The sequence below is a fragment of the Erinaceus europaeus genome, chromosome 14 (assembly GCF_950295315.1).
Source record: "Erinaceus europaeus chromosome 14, mEriEur2.1, whole genome shotgun sequence".
Taxonomy (NCBI): domain Eukaryota; kingdom Metazoa; phylum Chordata; class Mammalia; order Eulipotyphla; family Erinaceidae; genus Erinaceus; species Erinaceus europaeus.
This window is the reverse complement of record NC_080175.1, coordinates 74,826,824-74,844,774: the sequence shown is the minus strand read 5'-3', so window position 1 is coordinate 74,844,774 and position 17,951 is coordinate 74,826,824. Positions and strand designations below refer to the sequence as shown.

At 43.9% G+C, this 17,951-nt stretch overlaps 1 protein-coding gene and 1 long non-coding RNA gene across 5 annotated transcripts in view; one reads left to right on the top strand and one right to left on the bottom strand.

Annotated features, from left to right (window-relative positions):
- The window catches only part of USP13 (ubiquitin specific peptidase 13), a 127,874-nt gene extending 121,843 nt beyond the window's left edge, over positions 1 to 6,031 (bottom strand). The window contains exon 1 of one of the 4 annotated variants that reach the window (XM_060172009.1): positions 5,500 to 6,031. In XM_060172009.1, the coding sequence (XP_060027992.1) occupies positions 5,500 to 5,661 (162 nt within the window). In that variant the 5' untranslated portion in view covers positions 5,662 to 6,031. The remainder of the gene's footprint in view (positions 1 to 5,499) is intronic. The other 3 variants (XM_060172010.1, XM_060172011.1, XM_007518208.3) reach the window with 3 other exon arrangements.
- Positions 5,974 to 17,951, top strand: part of LOC132532811 (uncharacterized) — a 35,628-nt gene continuing 23,650 nt past the window's right edge. The window contains exon 1 of the long non-coding RNA XR_009544741.1: positions 5,974 to 6,195. This is a non-coding gene — a long non-coding RNA (uncharacterized LOC132532811). The remainder of the gene's footprint in view (positions 6,196 to 17,951) is intronic.

Sequence of the window (17,951 nt, the reverse complement as noted above, 5' to 3'; positions counted from 1 at the left end):
CAACAGTCTTCACCCACCTTCTGACATCCAAGATAGTAAAGACCATAAACCATGAGTCAAGTCAGAACTGTGAGCTCAAAGAGACAAAATGGCTGACTTCCGATTAACCAGCCCTGACCTGATGCTGTGTGTACCCACCATGCCTGTGAGAAGCACAAAACCAAGTCCACACAAAATATGAACTGGCCAGCCACGGACCACAGAGCTTGGGACTAAGAACTTTCATAAGTCTATCAATTCCTTCCCTCAAGGCATATCTACTTCCTGCCCCTTCTTCTTGAGGGTTTAGTGTGCTATAACTAAGTAAGCTTCATAGGGAGTGAAGCAGGGCTGCAGATGTCTCTCTTTATCATCCCCTCTCCCCTCAATCTCTCTCTGTCTTTATTCAAAATAAATAAAACATGAGCGGAGTGGTGGTACAACTGGTTAAGAGCACACATTACAGTGTGCAAGGACCCAGGTTCAAGCCCCTGGTCCCCACTTGCAGGGGGAAAGCTTCGCGAGTGGTACAGCAGGGCTATGGGTGTCTGTCTCTTTTCCTTTTTATTTTCCCCTCCCCTCTCAATTTTTGTCTTTATCCAATAATAAATAAAAATATTCAAAGTTAGTCATTCGAATATCTAAGACAGATAGATGGGGGGGGCAAGTGTTGGTGCACCTGGTTGAACACAAATGTTATAATGCCCAATGACCCAGGTTCAAGCCCAAGATACCCACCTATAGGGGGAAAGCTTTACAAGTGGTGAAGCAGTGCTGCAGGTGTCTCTCTGTCTCCCTCTTCCTCTCAATTTCTGGCTGTCTCTAGCCAATAAATAAGAGACTTCATCACTGAAGTTTCCTTCAGTGCTGTGGGAGTTGGGCTTGAATCTGGATTACACACGTGACAAAGCAGCACACTATCCAAGCAAAGCTATTTCACCAGAACTTCTTTCTCCTTTTCTTAATTAAATACACCTCTAAGCCTTGTCAGAATATTTTCAATTTCCCAAGATCAAGTCCATACGGTGCCTTCAGCAGGTGCTTAGCCGAAACCTAAGGCGCCCTTTCCAAGTCTTACCTATACCTACACATACTTCTGACTGTCCTTCCTTTTTTCCCTCTTCCCTCTCCAGGTCCTGATGATGTTGGAGTTCCGAGCCTCTGGTCATTTTCCCCCATCGTTTCTTCCCTGCTGGGAGTATGGACCAAAATTCCTTTTAGGGTGCAGAAGGTAAGAATTCTGGCTTCTGTAACTGCTTCTTTGCTGGACATGGATGTTGGCAGGTTAATCCATACCCCCAGTCTGTTTCTATCTTTCCCTAGTGGGATGGGGCTCTGGAGAAGTGAGGTTCCGGAACACAAAGGTGAGGTCATCTGCCCCGTGAAGTCAGGATGGAATCACAGCATCTGCAACTTGGTGCTACAAATCCATCAACCCCCCACAGCCATTTTTCCTTTTTTTTTATTTTCTTTCTTTTTCTGTTTTATTTGATAGGACAGAGAGAACTTGAGAGAGGAGAGCAAGACAGAAAAGAAGAAAGGCAGACACCCACAGACCTGCTTCACCGCTCATGAAGTGTTGTCACCCTTGCAGGGGGGGAAGACAGGCTCAAACCGAGGTCTTTGCACAGGGTAATGTGTGCGCTCAACCCAGTGTACCACCACCTGGATCCCCTACCCTCAAATTTTATTTAAGCCTGAAAATCAAACCTTCAAAATTACAACTTGTGTTGGACTCTTTTTATCTCCTTCCTCTATAGAGGGATTATTAATTAGTCACATATACTTTACATGACTTATTCATTCCACAAAACACCCGTCCAGTAGGTGCTAGTGCTCCCCTTGACAGATGATGAAACTAGGGCACAGAGAGGTTGCACAGCTGGATGACAGACTCAAGTCCTACCCCCCTCTGGCTTTCTTTCGGGATTATCCCCCGTGATCCATGAAGACACCACATGCTACAGGAGAATGCCAGATGATTCCATCCTCGGTGCCATCTCCTTGCTAGCTACCTGCTGAGGCTGGAAGTCAATTCACTATTTCCCAGATGTTCACTGAGCTCCTGGTATAGATGCCAGCTGTGGGCCAGCTGCTGAAGACACAGAGATAGGCCATGTCCACCTCCATGAAGGTCCCATGACAAATCTTCCAAGATGAACCAAGTCACAAAGTCACCTGTAGATCAAGGTGAGGAGGCAGGCTAGGGTGAAACCAAAATGGCAGATGAAAAAAACAAATTCTCACTAATCCCAGAGTAGTTGTTTCTCTGCTGAGCAGGAAGGAAGGCAGCAAGAAGGACACTGGGACGAGCTCTCACACTGCTTACTCACTACTTATACTCACAAAGGCAAAGAGTGGTGGATGAGTTCATACCACGATCAGATACCAGAGTCAATAAAAATGTGTCAGTTCGGTCTTCCTTTAACATTTCTTCAAATCACAGCAGTCCCGGTGGTTCTCCGAAGTTAACCATACAAAAACAAAATCCTGTGCTCTGTTCATGAAACCTACCCCCTCTATTTACTACATGGTTCTGGCCCCACCACTCGTTAAATCAGACTTTTCCTTCCAGATACAATAAGCAAATAAAACAAAAAGAAAAATACAGGCAGAGAGAAAGAACATCAGTCTGGTACATATGCTGCCAGGGATTGAACTTGGGACCTTATGCTTGAGAGTCCAGTACTTTATCCAATAAGCCACTTCCTGGATCACTATGTTTATTTTCTTATATTCAATAGGACAGAGAAATTGAGAGAGGAAGAGGTATAGATAAAGATAGATAGATAGATAGATAGATAGACAGACAGAAGCAAAGGCATCTGCAGCACTGCTTCACTATTTATGAAACTTGCCTCTGTAGGTAGGACTGGTGGGTCCTTCAGCATGGTATCTTGTCCATTTAAACAACTACACCATTGCCCACGCCTTGATTATTTTATTTTATTTATATTTCTTAAAGACGTTGTTTATTAATGAGAAAGATAGGAGGAGAGAAAGAACCAGACATCACTGCTTGAGAGTCTGATGCTTTCTTTATCCACTGTGCCACCTCCCGGACCACTATTTTATTTTATTTTATATGGTCAAAATGAAAACAATTAAATATTTGCTTTATTTACTGAAAGAGAGAAGCAGAACATGACTCTGTCATGTGTTGCTGGGGATCAAACTTGGGACCACATGCTTGCAAGTCCAGTGTTCTACATCTGTACCATTTCCAGGGCCACAAAAGCTGATTATTTTAATTCATTACCACAGACAGTTATTTGGGAACTTACACTGTGCCATGACTTATTCTGGTTCTTTCTCTCTGCCTGTCTTTTTCATGAATAAATAAATAAAACTTTTTTTTTAAATAAAAAAGAGGGAGTCGGGCTATTGTGCAGCAGTTTAAGCGCAGGTGATGCAAAGCACAAGGATCCTGGTTCAAACCCTCAGCTCCCCGCTTGCAGGAGAGTCATTTCACAAGTGGTGAAGCAGGTCTGCAGGTATCTTTCTCTCCTCCTCTCTGTCCTTCCCTCTCTCTCAATTTCTCTCTGTCCTATCCAACAACGACAACAACAATAATAACTACAATAATAAAAAAGACAACAAAAAGGGAATAAATAAATAATTTAAAATTTTTTAATAAAATAAAATAGAAAAGAAAGCAAGAAGAAAAGAAGAAAAAATAGAATAAGTGGTCTGGGAGGTAGCACACTGGATAAAGCACTGAAATATTAAGCATGAAGTTCTGAGTTCAATATTCGGCAGTACAAGTACCTGAGTGGTGTCTGGTTCTTTCTCTCTCCTACTATCTTTCTCATAAATAAATAAAATCTTTTTTAAAAATAAGAAAATAGAATAATCAGCTTTTCACCACACCTGCTATACAATACTATACAATGCACTATAGATTGCCAAACGCAAAGTTTGTAAGAAGAATATGACAAACAATCCTGATCAAACACAGGGAGAAAAAAAAAGAAACTTGAACCCACTTTACAAGATGTATTATACTAAAACATTCAGGCACTTTCTTCTTCCTAGAATTCACAATCTATCAACTGTCTAGTTAGAACCTTCATTCCTCTCCACCCTGAAGAGATACTAGTGGGAATTTGTCCAACACTGGACACACAAAAATTCCAAAAATGACACTTGCAAGTATTTTGTGGATAACAGAATTTAAAGGCCACTGCTGACACTCAATAGTGTGATCACAACAGGCTATTGCATACAAATGTTCTCTTCCACCACACAGATAGGCCTTTTTGAAAGGAATGAAGTAGTGCACAAACCCGGGAGATTGTTATCCCCCAAATGAACTGGAGTGGGCATTAAATTAAATGTCACAGAGAGGATACAAATCCTGGGTTGCTAAATGGATAACCAATAAGTACGCTCTGAACTAACCTAAATCAACTCCCAAAACACGAATGGAAGGCTTTGGGGAAACCGTCGCTCATATGGGTTCTTTTCATTGATCTATTTCCCTGTCTTTAACAAAATGCTCGTCTTAATATGAATAAAATGTTTTAGAGGGGCCGTGAGCCCTGCTGCCTCAGCCCCTGCAGTCCATACCCGTCCTGGCTGCACTGGGATCTGCTGGGTGACACATGAGATCTAAAGTGAGTGGATAAAAATAACCCGGTTCTCAAAAAGTCATGATAAACGCCAGACAGCTGAGTCACTTTGAAGTCCGTTTGTGACTCTTTAAGGGACAACTCACTTTCCTTTTCCATATTAGACACACACACACACACACACACACACACACGCACGCACGCACACGCACAAGCACACACACTAGTGCTGCCCCCTCACTGCCCCCACAGTGTCCCAGGTTACGACAGGGGATTGAACTCCCCACCATGTGCGCACCCATCCTGATACCTTTGCGTCTTTGGAGGAGGTGGAGAAGGAAGAGGAGGTGGTGGAATAGGCTTATGAAAACTCAGTGTACCCCCTCTTTGTGCTACCCAGAGTGGAGGCACCCGCAAGGTTTCCTTCTGATGAAAAAAGGAATGGTGACAACCACAAAGTGGAGGCCAAAAAAAAGCTCAGAGTGTGTGATGCGTGAATGGGCCAGGAATTGCGGTCGGAGGGTGGGAGGGGGGTGTCCCAACAGGAGACTCGTGCGAGCGAACGAGTGTGCAGGAGGGAGTCAACCCGTCCACCACGCAGCCTCAAACCCCACCCCAGCCCTGCGCTCCAGCGCGGGGAGTATGCGGACCTTCTGCAGCCAGCGTGCAGGCAGGACCTGGCAACTGCGGGGCTCGACCTGTCTTTCAAAAGGCGGCCGGAGGGGCCCTGTCCAGGGAGGGCTGCTGGGAGCACCCCCACTCGCACCCCACCCCGGGGGCCCCCGGCTGGGCTGCAGGCGCCGAGGGGCGTGCAGCGCAGGACATGCAGCAGGCGCCCACCAAGTGCCCACACGAACGCAAAGCCCCGGTGCCAACTCCGGGGCCCCAGGCCCGGCCCCCACGTGGGGCGGCGGAGCTGAGCGCCCCCCCATCCCCGGAGCTCGCTCACCGGGGAGTCGTAGGAGAAGGCGCACTCGCTCTTGTAGACCCGGTCCCCGGAGCGGGGCACGCGGATGGTGGGCATGTGGGGCACCAGCAGCTCGCCCACGTCCCCCGCAGCCATCTTCCTGCCGCCGCCCGGCACGCCGAGCAGGGCGCCCCGGCGCTGCATGGGGCCGAGCGGGGCTTCGCGGGGCTGCGGGCGCCGGCGGGTGGAGCAAGAGCGCGCGGGCCGGGCCGGGGCCGGGGGCGGGCAGGGCCGGGGCCGGGGGCGGGCAGGGCCGCTATTTTTACTCCAATGGCGACTCGCCGGCCGAGCAGCAGCGGCGGGCGGGGCGCTGGGAGCGGCAGCCGCAGCGCCGGGGAGGGGGCGCTGGAGGGCGACTGGGAGGCGGGGGCGACCTGGGAGGCGGCGGCCCACGCCCGGGGCTTCTGTCCAGATGGCCTCCCGCAGGCACAAAGAGCCCGGCTGCAAGACTGAGATCCGCTGGCCTTTCTGCAGAAGGACTTGAGGACCTGAGGCGTGACGTCTCCTGCCTGGGCAGGGATGGGACAAGACGTGGGAATCTGCAACGAAAGGCCAGACCCACATCTAAAGGAAAACGGCGGTTTTGCCAGGCTGCGATAACCTCGGGAAATCTTCCTCTCTTTGCCAATGTTTTAAAGCTCAGGAAAAGAATAGGCTAAGATCCAACGAGTGCAGACGGTATATTTGGAGCAATAATTACAGATGTTTTTCTTAAGGGGGGGAGGGAGTTAAGATTTTTTTGTTTGTTTTGTTTTTTGGTGCACGGAAAAGCTTTGTATTTCTCTCCCTATCTCTCTCTCTCTCTCTCTCCCTCTGACTTCTTTTGCATAACTCAGTCTCCACGTCGGACATTAACTTACCTGATTTGGGGAGCTTCACATGCAGGCATATACTTTCCCCGTCCTGCACATCCAGTTCCTCAAAAATAATGAGTAGTTGGAGAGTAAATCGTCTGCAATGTCTGCCTCGCTGACGGGCTCATTTTCTCCACCAAAATACAAATCCTCTCCGCCAAAATATAAATCCTTTTATAATACAGGTTCAAGTTGCAGGGAGGTGGCACAGTTGCTACAAAGTTGGACTTGGAATTTTAAAGGTGTGGGGAGAGGTCAGTTCCACCCAATACACCCATCTACAAGGAGTCAGAGATTATCACCAGCTAATGTCAGACAGAAATAACAGGAAATGGTGAGCCAAAACTCTTGATTGCTGCAAATTGAATAGTTCCTAAATTCTTAATCTCCTGCAGATGTGAGGATTATTGAAAATGGAAAGTTAGGGAGTCCAGCGGTAGCACAGCGGCTTAAGTGCACGTGGCTCGAAGCACAAGGACCTGCAAGGATACAGGTTCGAGCCCACCTACAGGGGAGTCGCTTCACAGGCGGTGAAGCAGGTCTGCAGGTGTCTTTCTCTCTGTCTTGCCCTCCTCTCAATTTCTCTCTGTCCTATCCAACGACAGAAACAACAATAATAATAATAACCACAACAGTGATAAAACAACAAGGGCAACAAAAGGGGGAAAAATGGTCTACAGGAGCAGTGGATTCGTGGTGCAGGCACAGAGCCCTGGCAATAACCCTGGAGGCAAAGAAAAAGAGAAGAGAAGAGAAGAGTAGAGAAGAGAAGAGAAGAGGGAAGAAAAAGGAAAGTTAGCTAGAATCTGATGTGAAATAGACAGACTAGACTGCCAGCCTCTTTTATTCTGTTCATCTAATGTTCCATCAACTGGAGCAAGGCTTTTACACATCACACTGGTCATGTAACTTCCTCTGCCTGATGGAAATGGAGGAGAAAAGCAAAGCTGAAAAATTAGACTCCCTCCCATTCCTGCTTTTTTTTTTTTTTTAACTCCTTCCCATTCTTAAGAGGTTTCATTTTTTGTTTTTTGTTTTTGTTTTCTCCCCTTATCAAAGCACCACTCAGCTCTGGCTTGTGGTGATGGGTAGGATTGAATCTGAGACTTCACTACCTCAGGCATGCACATCTTTTTGCACACTATTATGTTATCTCTCCTGCCCAGGGTTTGCTTTTTTATTCATTCTGACCAGCTAGAAGTAAGTGTTCCTTTTTTAGGTTCATGGATCCTTTTTTTTTCACAACTTCGCACCTTTCTTTTCTCAAACAAAACAGAGATGAACTCTGGGGTTTGAAAAAGTAAAATCAAACTGACCTGAGGCCTTTGGTTCAGAGAGTGTTACCACCCCTTCTAGGGAGAAGTCACAGTTTTACATTCTTTTGGATTCAGTTAGACCAGGTCAAAACTTGACAAATGCCATTGAACTGATAAGGACCCTAAACCTCTGACAGAATTGGATCTTGGTGTCAGCATCTGCTCTCATATCTTCTCTCTCTCTCTCTCTCTCTCATCACAGGGGACTGGGGTCCAGTGTTCTATGGTGGAAGTGGATGACACTTTAGTGGACAGTGAGGTGTACTGATACTCAACTTGGGGACACGTGGAATGTGCCCCTGTAACAACAGCTATCCTGTAAGCCTACAGTTCAATAAAAATTAGAAAGAGAGAGAGAAGGCAGCTGGGCGGTAGTGTAGCAAGTTAAGAGCATGTGGCGCGAAGCACAAGGACTGGTATAAGGAGATCCCAGTTCAAGTCCCCAGCTCCCCACCTGCAGGGGAGTCACTTCACATGTGGTGAAGCAGGTCTACAGGTGTCTATCTTTCTCACCCCCTCTCTGTCTTCCCCCTTCTCGATTTCTTTCTGTCCTATCTAACAATGACAACATCAATAACAACAATGATAACTACAATAAAAAAAAACAAGGGCAACAAAAGGGTAAATAAATATTTTTTTAAATAAAATTTAAAAAACTGATATTTAAAAGGGGGGATCGGGTGGTGGCACAGTGGGTTAAGCGCATGTGGCACAAAGTGCAGGGACTGACGTAAGGATCTGGGTTCGAGCCCCGGCTCCCCACCTCAGTGAAGCAGGTCTGCAGGTGTCTATCTTTCTCTCCCCCTCTCTGGCTTCCCCTCAGGCAGTGAAGCAGGTCTGCAGGTGTCTATCTTTCTCTCCCCCTCTCTGGCTTCCCCTCCTCTCTCCATTTCTCTCTGTCCTATCCAACAACGAACAACATCAACAATGGCAATAATAATAACCACAACAAGACTACAACAACAAGGGGAAAAAAATGGCCTCCAGGAGCTGTGGATTCATGGTGCAGGCACCGAGCCCAGCAATAACCCTGGAGGGAAAAAAAAAAGAGAGAGAGAGAGAGAGAAGAAACCCTTAGAAGTAATACTTTTAAAAAAGATTTTATTTAATGAGAAAGACAGGAGAGTGAAAAAGAACCAGACATCACTCTGGGATGTGCTGCTGGGGATTGAAATCATGACCTCATGCTTGAGAGTCCAATACCTTATTCACTGCACCAACCTCTGTACCACAAAAAAGAGTAATACTTCGGGGGTCAGGCGGTAGCACAGTGGGTTAAGCACATATGGTGCTAAACGCAAGGACCATCAAAAGGATCCCGGTTGGAGCCCCCGGCTCCCCACCTGCAGGGGAGTCACTTCACTGGCAGTGAAGCAGGTCTGCAGGTGTCTTTCTCTCCCCCTCTCTGTCTTCCCCTCCTCTCTTCATTTCTCTCTGTCCTATCCAACGACAATGACTGTAATAATGACAATAATGATAATGATAGGGGCTGGGTGGTGGCGCACCTGGTTGAGTGCACATGCTACAGTGCACAAGGACCCGGGTTCGAGCCCCTGGTCCCCACCTGCAGGGGAAAGCTTTGCAAATGATGAAGCAGGTCTGCAGGTGTCTCTCTGTCTCTCTCCCTTTCTAGCTTCCCCCTCCTCTCAATTTCTGGCCGTCTCTATCCAATAAATAAAAATAAAGATAATAAATAATAATGATAAACAACAAGGGCAACAGAAGGGAAAAAATAGCCTCCAGGTGCAGTGGATTCTTAGAGCAGGCACCAAGCCTCATTGATAACCCTGAAGAGAAAAAAAAAATGTGAAGTAATACTTGCTAGTATCCTTACACTTTGTGGAAACTCACAGTGTTTACAGAGTACTGGCAGCCTAGAAAGGTATGATGTGCATATGTGGGGCACTCAGTAATTGCCTATTGGTTGAGCACACAATGCACAAGAACTATGACTGGGGTTCAAGCCTGGGGTGTAGAGGATGCTTCATGAGTAGTGAAACAGGCCTGCAAGTGTCTCTCTCTTCCCCTCTACCTCCCCCTCCCCTCTCAAATTCTTTCTTGTGCTGGCAAACAAAATAGAATGAGAAACATAAATAAATGAAAAAAAATGGACACCTGGATTGGTGGATTTGTGATGCCAACACTGAGCCCCAGGGATAACCTTCACAAGCGGTGAAGCAGGGCTGCAGATGTTTTTCTCTCCTCTCCTTTACATCTCCTCTCCCTTTCATCTCAAAGCTTGTTGGGGTGCCTCACATTGTGCGCCAGATGTCAGGGGTCTGGGTTCCTCTGGGGGAAGGTGGCAGGAATGAGCTCACTAAAGGGGTCTTCCAGCATACCATGGCAGCAGGGGAATTCCAACCTTCCTATCAGTCTCGCCACATCACCTACCCCTCCCCCTTTCTGGTGGGCTTCGCCTTCCTTATATTTCTTTCCCTGTTCCCGCATCACCATCCATACCCTCTCACTGCGTTGCTCTCTTTTCCCTTATAAGGAGATATTGAACTCACTGGCCAGCTGGCCACTTCCTCTGCACAACTACCCCTTTATAAACTTGTAATTGTGTCAGTAAAGATGTTCCGTTCCCTGTAACAGCACCCTAAAGAGGTTTGCCACATCTCGCTCTACCGCAAGGCTGGCATGCCAAGGGGAGACTGACAGACGAACTTCTGGGGGGGGGGGGTTGGTCAGCCATCCATGCTCAAGCACACATCACACCCACAAAAGCTGACTAAAAATCACATCTGTTACACTCTCAGATGTGTCATTCACTTGGCACTTGCGTTATTTATTTGTTTTTTTTGTTTGTTTATTTCCATCACTGGGGTTTCACACTCAGGGTCAACTTCTTTGGATATCAAGGGAAAGGTAAAGACAGAAAGGAGGGAGAGATACTAGTGGCTTCCTTTAATGCCACTGAGGCTGCAGGCATACAGTGGATAGTTTATTTTGTTTATTTATTTAGTTAATTGCCACCAGGTTTATCCCTGGGACTCAATGTTGGCACCACGAATCCACCGATCCAGATGTCCTTTTTTTTTTTCATTTATTTATGTTTCCCCTTCTATTTTGTTTGCCAGAACAAGAGAGAATTTGAGAGGGATGGGAAAATGTGAGGAAGAGAGAGGTACTTGCAGGCCTGCTTCACTACTTGTGAAGCATCCTCCACACCCTAGGCTTGAACCCGGGTCATAGACCTTATACAGAGTAAACAAAATAAATGGCTACTAAGTGTAAAACAGTCACTGGTTTTAAAAAAAAAAAAAAAATTGATACACTTTCTGGTTAGGAAATATTTCGTAGTAGAAATTCTAAAAATCATGTGGTATAAGAATATCACTTGAGGGAGTCGGGCTGTAGCGCAGCGGGTTAAGCGCAGGTGGCGCAAAGCACAAGGACCAGCATAAGGATCCCGGTTCGAACCCCGGCTCCCCACCTGCAGGGGAGTCGCTTCACAGGCGGTGAAGCAGGTCTGCAGGTGTCTGTCTTTCTCTCCTCCTCTCTGTCTTCCCCTCCTCTCTCCATTTCTCTCTGTCCTATCCAACAACGACGACAACAACAATAATAACTACAACAATAAGACAACAAGGGCAACAAAAGGGAATAAATAAATAAAATAAATATTAAAAAAAAAAGAATATCACTTGAGGGGGCTGGGCAGTAGCACAGCGGGTTAAGCGCGCATGGTGCAAAGCGCAAAGACCCTGGTTCGAGTCCCTGGCTACCCATCTGCAGTGGGGTGAAGCAGGTCTGCAGGTGTCTGTTTTTCTCTCCCTTTCTCTGTCTTCCCCTCCTCTCTGCATTTCTCTGTCCTATCCAACAATGATGATAGCAATAACAGCAACAGTAATAACAACACCGATAAACAACAAGGGCAACAAAAGTGAAAAAATAGCATAGAAAATTATCATGATTATGCAAACTGTAAGAGAAAGTCTTAGGGGGCCAGGTGGTGGCACACGTGGTTAAGCACACATTAATATATGAAGCACAGGACCCGGGCAAGGATTCCGGTTTGAGCATCCTGGCTCCTCACCCGCAGAGGGGGGTCACTTCACAAGTGGTAAAGCAGGTCTGCAGATGATGCTCTCTCTCCCTCTCTCTTCCCTTCCCCTCTCAATTTCTCTCTGTCCTGTACAATCAAAAATGGCCACCAGGAACATCAGATTTATAGTGCTGACACTGAGCCCAAGCAATAACCCTAGATGCAAAAAAAAGAGCAAGCTAGTATTGTGGTTACAGAAAAAGTCTTTCATGCCCTGAGGCACCAAAGGTCTTAGATTTAGTCCCCATGACCTCCATAAACCAGAGCTGAGTAGTATTCTAAAAAGAACGGGGGGCCTGGGGGGAAGCAATTCATTAATGAGCACATATAGTATGAGCTGTTTAAATACAAATACAGACATGCACATCGATGTAGCTTTGAGAAAAATACTATATTGGAATAGAACATTTGTTTATTTATTTATTTTTTCTTTTTTTTATTTCTTTATTGGGGAATTAATGCTTTACATTCAACAGTAAATACAATAGTTTGTACATGCATAACATTCCCCAGATTCCCATTTAACAATACAACCCCCACTATGTCATTCATCATCTTTCATGGACCTGTATTCTCCCCACCCACCCACCCCAGAGTCTTTTACTTTGGTGTAATACTCCAATTCCATTTCAGGTTCGACTTGTGTTTTCTTTTCTAATCTTGTTTTTCAACTTCGGCCTGAGAGTGAGATCATCCCATATTCATCCTTCTGTTTCTGACTTATTTCACTCAACATGATTTTTTCAAGGTCCATCCAAGATCGGCTGAAAACGGTGAAGTCACCATTTTTTACAGCTGAGTAGTATTCCATTGTGTCTCTATACCACAACTTGCTCAGCCACTCATCTGTTGTTGGACACCTGGGTTGCTTCCAGGTTTTGGCTATTACAAATTGTGCTGCCAAGAACATATGTGTACACAGATCTTTTTGGATGGATGTGATGGGTTCCTTAGGATATATCCCAAGGAGAGGGATTGCAGGGTCATAGGGTAGGTCCATTTCTAGCCTTCTGAGAGTTCTCCAGACTGTTCTCCACAGAGGTTGGACCAATTTACATTCCCACCAGCAGTGCAGGAGGATTCCTTTGACCCCACACCCTCTCCAGCATTTGCTGCTGTTCCCTTTTCTGATGTATGACATTCTCACAGGAGTGAAGTGATATCTCATTGTTGTCTTGATTTGCATTTCTCTGACAATCAGAGACTTGGAGCATTTTTTCATGTGTTTCTCAGCCTTTTGGATCTCTTCTGTGGTGAATATTCTGTCCAAGTCCTCCCCCCATTTTTGGATGGGGTTGTTTGTTGTCTTGTTGTTGAGTCTGGCAAGCTCTTTATATATGTTGGTTATTAAACTCTTATCTGATGTATGGCATGTAAAGATCTTCTCCTATTCTGTGAGGGGTCTCTTGGTTTCGGTAGTGGTTTCTTTTGCTGTGAAGAAGCTTTTTAATTTGATGTAGTCCCATAGGTTTATACTTGCCTTAGTCTTCCTTGTAATTGGATTCGTTTCATTGAAAATGTCTTTAAAATTTATGCGGAAAAAAGTTCTGCCAATATTTTCCTCTAAGTATCTGATAGTTTTTGGTCTAACATCCAAGTCCTTGCTCCACTTAGAATTTACTTCTGTATTTGGTGAAATAGAGTGATTCAGTTTCATTCTTCTGCATGTTTCAACCCATTGTTTCCAACACCATTTGTTGAAGAGACTCTGCTTTCCCCATGTAATAGTCTGGGCCCCTTTGTCAAAGATTAGATGTCCATACATGTTGGGCCTCATTTCTGAGCTCTCAGTTCTATTCCACTGGTCAGTGTGTCTGTTCATATTCCAGTACCAAGCAGTTTTGATGACAATGGCCCTATAATACAGTTTGAGATCTGGGAGTGTGATGCCTCTGATTCTGTTCTTTTTTCTCAAGATTGTTTTGGCAATTCTAGGTCTTTTCTGGTTCCAGATAAACATTTGTAGCATTTGTTCTATTCTCCTAAAAAACGTGGTTGGGATCTTGATGGGGATAGCATTAAATTTGTAGATGGCTCTGGGTAATATATTCATTTTGATGATGTTAATTCTTCCAACCCATGAACATGGAATATCTTTCCACTTCTTTGTGTCTTTTTCAATTTCTTTGAGTAGTGACGCATAATTTTCAGTATATAAGTCTTTCACTTCTTTGGTTAGGTTTACTCCTAGATATTTTATTGTTTTTGTTGCTGTAGAAAAAGGAACTGATTTCTGGATTTCAATTTCTTCTAACTTAGTGTTTGTATAGAGGAATGCCACTGACTTTTGAATGTTAATTTTATAGCCTGACACCTTACTGTATTGCCTGATGATTTCCAAAAGCTTCTTGCTTGCTTCCTTAGGTCTTTCTATGTATACTATCATGTCATCTGCAAATAAGGAAAGTTTGACTTCTTCTCTTCCAATCTGTATGCCTTTAATTCCTTGCTCCTGCCTGATTGCTATGGCAAGAACTTCCAACACTATGTTGAATAGTAATGGTGATAGTGGGCAGCCCTGTCTAGTACCTGATCTGAGGGGAAATGCTTCCAGTTTTTCACCATTGAGTATGATGTTGGCTGTAGGTTTGCTATATATAGACTCCACTATCTTCAGGAATTTTCCATCTATTCCCATTTTTTGTAGTGTTTTGATCATAAAGGGATGTTGTATTTTGTCAAAGGCTTTCTCTGCATATATTGATATGATCATGTGGTTTTTGGTCTTGCTTTTGTTGATGTGGTGGATCACATTGATTGCTTTACGTATATTAAACCAACCTTGCATGCCTGGGATAAACCCCACTTGGTCATGATGAACAATCTTTTTGATATACTGCTGTATCCGGTTGGCTAGAATTTTGTTCAATATTTTCGCATCTATGTTCATCAGAGATATTGGTCTGTAGTTTTCTATTTTGGTTGTGTCCCTGTCTGCTTTTGGTATCAGAGTGATGTTGGCTTCATAGAAGCTGGCAGGGAGTATTCCAGTGTCTTCAATCTTCTGGAAGACTTTGAAAAGTAGAGGTATTAGTTCTTCTTTGAAAGTTTTGTAGAATTCATTTGTAAAACCATCTGGTCCAGGACTTTTATTTTTGGGAAGATTTTTGATAACTGTTCCAATTTCATTAGCTGTGATGGGCCTGTTCATGTTATCCACTTCCTCTTTACTTAGTTTTGGAAGTTGGTAGGTATCTAGGAAATCGTCCATTTCTTCCAGGTTCTCTAGCTTGGTGGCATATAGATGTTCATAGAAGCCTCGCATGATATGTTGAATTACTGCAGTGTCTGTTGTGATATCTCCTCTTTCATTTACTATCCGATTTATTTGGGTCTTCTCCCTTTTTTGTTTTGTGAGTCTGGCTAAAGGTTTGTCGATTTTGTTTACTCTTTCGAAGAACCAACATTTACTTTCATTGATCTTTTGTATGGTTTTCCTATTCTCAATGTTATTTATTTCTGCCCTAACTTTAGTGATTTCTGTCCTTCTGGTTGCTTTAGGATTCCTTTGTTGTTCTTCTTCTAGGTCTTTAAGATGTGCAATCAGGCTGTTTATTTGTGCCTTTTCTTGTTTCCTAATGTGTGCTTGTATAGCTATGAACTTCCCTCTTAGGACTGCTTTAACTGTGTCCCAAATATTTTGATAGCTTGTGTCTTCATTTTCATTGAACTCTCGAAACATTTTGATTTCTTCCTTGATTTCCTCTTTGACCCAGAAGTTGGTAAGAAGTGTACTGTTGAGCTTCCACATTTTGGCACTGTTACTAATCTTTTTTTGATTGTTAAGTGTTAGTTTAATTCCACTGTGGTCTGAGAAAATGCTTGGGATGATTTCAATGCTCTTGAATTGGCTGATGCTGTCTTTGTGGCCTAACATATGGTCTATCCTTGAGAATGATCCATGTGGATTTGAGTAAAATGTGTATTCCAGTTTCTTGGGATGAATGACTCTGAAAATGTCCAATAGTTCTAGTTTATCTATCTCTTCATTTAGCTCCCTTATGTCTTTACTGATTTTCTTCCTGGATGATCTGTCAAGTTGAAATAGTGGGGTGCTGAAGTTCCCTACTATGATTGTGTTACTGTTAATATATTGCTGTATCTCTTTCAGTAGAAGTTTGATGTATTTAGATGGCTTCTCATTGGGTGCATAGATATTAATAATTGTTAAGTCCTCTTGATTGACTGATCCTCTGAGCATTAAGTAGTGTCCATTCCTATCTTTTTTAATCTTATCTATTTTAAAGTCTATCATGTCAGATATGAGAATAGCTGTTTCTGCCCTTTTTTGTGGGCCATTGACTTGTATGATAGTTTTCCATCCTTTCACTTTAAGTCTGTGTTTGTCTTGTTGAGTTAGGTGAGTTTCCTGTAGACAACATATTGTTGGGTTGTGTTTTCTGATCCATCTTCCTACTCTGTGTCTTTTAATAGGTGAATTCAGGCCATTGACATTTATTGATATCAAAGATTGAAGATATTTTAACGCCATTCTTGTAGAGTTTTAGAGTGTTTTGATATATGTCCTATTTGTGGTGGTCTGGTTGTTTATAGGAGACCTTTCAGAACTTCTTTCAGGGCAGGCTTGGTGATGGTTGCTTCCTTCAACTGTTGCTTGTCTGAGAAGGTTTTGATGCTTCCATCTAGTCTGAATGACAGTCTAGCAGGATATAGTATTCTTGGCTGAAAGCCTTTTTCATTGAGCACTCGATAGATATCTTGCCATTCTCTTCTGGCCTGTAGTGTTTGTATGGAGAAGTCTGCTGCTAATCTTATGGGTTTTCCTTTGTAGGTGACTCTTTGTTTTTCTCTTGCAGCCTTGAGGATCCTTTCTTTATCCTTATTCCTTTCCATTCTAAGTATGACATGTCTTGGTGTCTTTAGGTCTGGGTTAATTCTGTTTGGGACCCTCTGGGCTTCTTGAATCTTTATGTCTTTGATGTTGTCTAGACTAGAGAAATTTTCAGCTATTATGCCCTGGAGAATGCTTTCTTCCTCTCCTTCTCTTTCTTCCTCTGGTAAGCCAATAATGCGTATATTGTTTCTTTTGAAGTCATCCCATAGGACTCTGTTGTTGTTTTCAGCATCTCTTAATCTCTTTTTGAGATCTCTTACTTCTTTTTTAGTTGTCTCTAATTCATCCTCAATCTTGCTAATTCTGTTTTCAGCCTCATAGATTCTATTCTCTCTGCCCTCTACTGCTTTCTGGAGTTCATCTATTTTGTTGCCCTGCTCTGATACTGTTTTAGCTTGTTCAGCTAGTTGCCTTCTTAGCTCAGCAATTTCAGCTTTCAGCTCTCTAATAACCATGAGATAATTAGAATTTTCTTCCATATTCTCATTTGTTGTTTCTGCATTTCTGATTACAATTTTTTCAAATTCTTTACTCACTCCTGTTATTATTTCCTTAGCTAATGTTTGGATGTTGAACTCGTTGTTTTGTGCTTCACCCTCTGGAGGACTTTTAGCTGGACTCTTGTCCTGGTTCGAGTCTCCAATATTTTTTCTTGTTGTTTTAACCATTTTATATATTATGTTATGAGTTCCCTTTATCAGTACTTTTCAAATTATTAATTACTATTGCCTGGATTGACTTGTGTCTAAGTAATTTAATTGAAGGGTTTACCGTGGTGGAAGTTAACAGTTTTTTCAATCCCTGAGTTGGAGCTCAGTGGTGTAAAAGCCTCTTTTTTTTTCTTCCCTGTAGGCTATGGGAGCCTGAGGGCTTTTAAACTATCAATAAGCTTCTTAGCTTAATCACTGACTCCTGACCAAGAGATAAAGCAGGGTGTGGCAGAGATAATCCAGTAGTTATGCAAAGAGACTTTCACAGCCTCTCAGCTATGCCACCGAAATATAGGTCTTCTCCTGAGTTTCCCGGTTAGATCTCTGTCCCCTGGTGTCCCTCCCTGTTGCTGCTCCAGATTCTGAGGGTAGTAGCAATGGAGACTCAGAGTTGAACTTAGTGAGTCTCTGGGGAGTCCTTTCCTCCCTTCAGCTGTCCCCTTGTGGTGAAGCAGACTGGAGGCAGTGTCTCAACTGATAAACTGTTGAACTGTTAGCAGTCACCTAATCTTTCCTTAGGCCCCTCTCTCCTCTCTGTCACCAGCCACGCATGTTTGTACTCACGGGTGATTTACTGGGTTCCTGTGGTCATTCTAGTCCTGTCTTGTTTCGGTCCGGGTGGTCTCTTTTGGTATTCCTAGTTGATCCGGGAGA